Here is a 5274-nt window from a genome sequence, read left to right on the forward strand (position 1 = left end):
AATTTTTTTAAAATATGATAATTTATTTTTTTTAATAATTTAATTAATTTTAATTTTTTATATTTAATTTTATGAATATGTATTATGTATATCTATATATATTTATTTTCGAGCGAATTCGAGCCGAACAAGAGCGAACAAACTTTTGTTCGTGTTCGGCTCGTTTACCGAGCTTAAAAATTTGTTAGTGTTCGGCTCGTTAGGCTTAACGAACGAGCCAAACACAAGCTGCTTAACGAGCCGAACACGAGCTGTTCGCGAACAACGAGCCAAATTGACAGCCCTAGATATAATCGTAGTGCCTGGAAGGTGGAGTAGGAAACACCACTAGATCTTTACCCCACATTACACTTTTTCTGCGAAAATGTCTCCTGCTATGCTGCTTGATGCTTAGTTAGATAGTTAAGTTGATGCTTGTTTTGCTGGGCATAGTGGTGTGAGTGCTTAGCAAGATCATGTAACTCTCATCACACAATGAGAGTCCTAAGAGAGTGTATACAGATGCTCTGAAATCGAGACAATCAAAGCAGTGGGTTGAGGTTGAGAAGAGGTAGGCGTGAAAGAACTCTTGCCTCAAATGAGATCCTACTATACACGTCCCAATATTCTTCTTTCTGATGGGCTTCAGAGAATGCAACTGCTCTTCCCAGTTTTCATACATGACTCCCGCCTTCAAACAAAGAGCAACAACTACGGAAGAATGCCCCAACCCAATGACACCCTTAAAGTGTTAAAAATGGAATTATTGATCCCGAAACTGACTTCTATAGAAAACCGCAACTGAATAAAAGAATTCAGAATCGCTCTTTCTCTAGCCACCTGACTAAGATTTTTGGGAGGTAGGAGTTTGGCCGAAATAAAATAATGCCAAGCTTTACACTCGACATTCAGGGCAGAAGCAGGAAGTTGATTTTTCTTCCATGCCGAATTCTTCACTCACCATGATTTATCAGGCAAGAATCCAATATCTCATCTAAATCCAAATCAGAGAGCATGAAATTTGAAAAGAAATCATTTGTAATATTTGGAAGGCCAAAAAGTGAATTGATTTTCGGTAAACTAAAATCCACCTGTTTCTCCCCAACGAAAACATTCTCCCCAACGAAAACATTCTCCCCTTTTTTCTCCTTCAGATTTGCAAAAAATTCTCTTATCACAGTTATGACAGCTACCCCCATTTCGTATCACAATCTCTCCCGACCTCTTTCATTAATATGGAGGCTCTGCAATGCAAGTTATTGAACCTTGATTAAAACTTAAACTCCATTTTATGCTTGTACAATTCATGCTTCTATCTTGGTACTCCATATTATACTTCTACTCTGCAAGTGATTGAACCATGATTTCTAAAATGGAGTATCACGAGGGATGATGATGCTGGAGGGGTATTTGTCAAGGGCGATGGTATTTCATAACAGCCACCTGAAACCTCACGATTCCTCAAGTCTCTTGTACTTTTCATGCTTTCTTTCATTGCCTAGAGAAAAATCCATCGACTACTGATAAAGGAAAAAGACTATAAATATGAGGCTAAGATGTTTGCACTATTTTTACTCTAGTATTTGAACTGGAATATTGCCCTCAAGTCTTTTAATGGTAGAACTAGTCAAACTTGTATATTCCTTGCTTCAGGTTAATCTGTGGCACTTCCTTTGTTCCTGTAGAACTTTGTGGCATACTACTTGGGAATTATGTATTGCTTCTGATCTACAGGTTATGTTTCTTAGTTGCGGAGGTTTGCCTCGTTGCTGGATCAGCAAGGAATGCTTATCACACCAAGTATATCGGTTACTATGAGAAGAAGGATTTGACATCATGTATCGCCCTTCGTAAGGGTGTTTTTGCGGCAGCAGCTGGCTTTGTGCTGATTTTATTTGCATCATCTTTGTCATTCTACTGGAACTATACCAAGGCGGATACAGCAGGATGGGTTAAACACCAAAATGAGGGTGTAGGCATGGCAGAATATGGCCATGATAAGGGTGAGCTTAGAAGCTCCAATGTGTGAAATGTTATGTCATGCTAATGCCAACAATTGGTGATCATAGCGCCCTACAATACAGATGGCAAATAGGATCTCTTTAGTTTCTTTGTAGTCTTGGAGTTTGTGATTTTTGAAACAAGATGGAGAGCTTTGTTGCACTGTATGCGATCGCAGCAGTACATTTTGAATGTTTGGTTAGAATTTTGATATAGAAATATTTTGGTTTGTGTTTTTAATACTTGAATGATCATGTATGTGTGTGTCTGGAGGCTGAGGATGCGTTGATACACCTCCGCATGATTGTATTTAATGATTGCTTGAAAAGTGTTGGCTGTAAAAGGTTTTTTTGCTGGATTTGTTTGTTTGGAGTTGAGACATTTCTTTGGTGTGTCTTTAGTGGCTTTGGATCTCAGTTGAGTGCAAGATCTTTAAATTAATTAGTTGGAAAATTTTTTTATCATTGATATTGTCATGTTTTGTTAGTTAGCTGTTTAAATTTAATGGAAATTCAAGAGAAATGAGGTAGAATATTTAAAAAAAATAAATTGAACATTGTGTATATTGCATGAAATTAAGGCAAAGTAAATCATTTTTGTGCTGTCTCATAGTAAAGCTTTGGTTATTTTATTTATTTTGATTGTTTTGGTTTTGCAGACTAGATGGTGGGTTGTAACCTTTCTCATGAAGATGCAAACTTAGTACAATTGTTATTATGCTAGAAGGGATGTGTTTAAAACTTTGGTTATATAGTTTGCATGAAATGTACATGCAAGGTGGTTATACATAAAACTAAAGTGAGTATTTTTTTTTAATTTAGTAAAAGAGCTTTGTACGGCACCTTATTTTTATTCCAAATAAAAAAGAATTACAAAAAGCGGCAAGAGGAACCTATTAAACCTCACACAACTCACACAAAAACATAACACTTAAGGTTCCTCTCCCAAGGAAAGAAAAATACAATTCACTCCACCAACGAACCCAAAGAAAACTAAAAACGAGTAAATCATATTAAAGTAAATCAAAATACAGAAGATGCATAAGAATCATAGGAACATTCTTAGAAATAATAGCATAAGTAAGAAAACTTTCAAGCTTTGCAGCCCAATTAGCAACTCTGTTATCATCTCTTCTTGTATGAGTTCAGCACATAGTTCACTTTGTTGGCTAAATCCACAATCTTCTTCATTTGTATATTTATGCTAAAGTGAGCAATTAAGTAGTTTGTTATGAAATGTATGTGCATTGTCGATTATGCAATGGGTGTTCGATAATGTTGAGGAAAAAAATTTCATGAGTTGGCCCGAGTGAAAGATCACATGTGTGCATGGAGTGGTATTTTTAAAGAAAACCACATGTTTGAAAAACAATCACCATATGACTTCGTCTAAAAACGTGAAGCCACATTCACTATAACTCCCCATCTCTCTCTCTCCCTCTCTTTCTATCATATTGTCACTTCGTTGTGGGTGCAATAGGATTTATTAATGCATAGAAATTGAATAATAAAGTAAAAAAGTATGATTTACTTTTCTAATTTACTTCACTCCTAACTATAAATATTGACTTGAGAAATACAATAAAATAATGCATCATATCTAGCACCATATCTTATATGCAATCCATATAAATTGGTGTCACATGTTGAATCATTATCTTACTAGAAAAAAAATCACTTTCTGTTGAATAAAAATTTTGTGTGTGCTATGCTAAAATTGCTTGTCATTCTTATGATTCACGTTAACCCATCTCATGTACAACCGTAATAAGTATATGGACACAATATATTGATGATTAATAAAATTAGATGTACATACTAGTAAACAATTACACTCATATTTATTAATGGACCAAAGAAATTATATTCCAATAATAATAAAATAATGCATTTATATAGCTATTTTTTTCCATAACATGTTCAGTGAAAACATATGATAATTAGTTTGGGTGGGGGGAGGGGGGGCTAAGGGCATAACTAGCGATAGATAAAAACTTGTAGTATTGGAACCCATGGATGATGAAAATGTCACTATTTGTGACAATATTGCCCAACCCGCAGCTACACATATTTTTTAACTCCAAATGATTGCCAAAACTTGGCTCAAATTATATTCAGCGGCTAGTGTGAATAAATGAAACTAAATAATAAAACTTCACATTAGGGTTACTACGCAAGTATATGTATCATTTCAAGTAATATAGGATTTTCCTTAAAAACTCCAAAATCGATCCCATGAGGAAATCCCAAATTCTATACTATTGACTTGCAAAACTTCTATCTAAATTGCAGATATTAAAATAGGAAAATAATTTCGATATATCAGTAACAGTTTAACACTTAATTTATGCAGAAAATATAAAACATATTAAAAAACTGATAAAGTTTAAAAGAATAACACAATTTGAAAAACTTTAAAAGAGAGTTTGAAATATTATGAAAAGATAAAAAACTTTAAAAGAGAGTGAAATATTATGAAAAGATCTTTCCCCTTGGAAAGTGATGTTAATCAGTTTAGGAATTGAATGATGAAAAAAATAAAATGTTGTATTGTGCAAAATAGGAGCATCCAAATTCTTTACCCCCTCTCGGTGCTTGCAAAGAGCATTGGCTAACCTAAAGTCTCTCACCAGCTTGTGTAATAGTGCTGAGCAGATTCTGGCATCTCACTTCTAGATTACCCATTATGCCCTCTCTATAGGACCTACTAGGGACCCTTACGATCAAAACTCTACACTAAATTGATAAAAGAATTTAGTTTGTCGCCCAAGAAACATCAATTCTACGCTCATCAAAACTTATCTCCTTATTTATTTGCACTCCCCTCAAGTGATCGCAACGGCTTTGCCCAAGATGAAATGTGGTACTCACTAGTTGGTGAAATCATAGACCTCCCGGTTATTATGTTTCTCATCAGATTTTAACGACGTAAAGTGAATGAAGAACCGCTGAAAATACCATCAAAATGTTTTAAAAAAATAAAAAAAAATCTTTAAATCATTCTCAGCCCACAAAATTAATTCCCATATGCAAGGAGAAAGAAAGGGAACTACTCAGAATTCTTGGAGATGAAAAAAACACATAAATTGTATTGAAATCGAAGCCTTACAACAAAAACTTAAACACAAATACAAGTACTTATTTTTATGTCTTCTCCCCAAGCAAATCCTGAAGTTTCTTTGAAGTCAATCTCCAAACTCTTACATAAAATAAAGACTCTCTCTCTCTCTCTCACACACACACTCACACACACTCTCTACACACTAGAATCCAACCAAACTCTCCAGGATGACCC

General features: G+C 34.7%; 1 protein-coding gene across 1 annotated transcript; it reads left to right on the top strand.

Annotated features, from left to right (window-relative positions):
• Window positions 1-1712: 1712 nt before the first annotated feature.
• On the top strand, window positions 1713-2387 carry LOC110036587 (the record flags this gene model as incomplete). The annotated part of the gene is given in 1 exon segment (XM_020741064.1): window positions 1713-2387. A coding segment is annotated over 1 exon segment (296 nt), but the record flags the coding sequence as incomplete, so codon positions are not given.
• Between the last annotated feature and the right edge of the window lie 2887 nt (window positions 2388-5274).

The sequence above is a fragment of the Phalaenopsis equestris genome, unplaced genomic scaffold, assembly GCF_001263595.1.
Source record: "Phalaenopsis equestris unplaced genomic scaffold, ASM126359v1 Scaffold208885, whole genome shotgun sequence".
NCBI classification, from domain to species: Eukaryota; Viridiplantae; Streptophyta; class Magnoliopsida; order Asparagales; family Orchidaceae; genus Phalaenopsis; species Phalaenopsis equestris.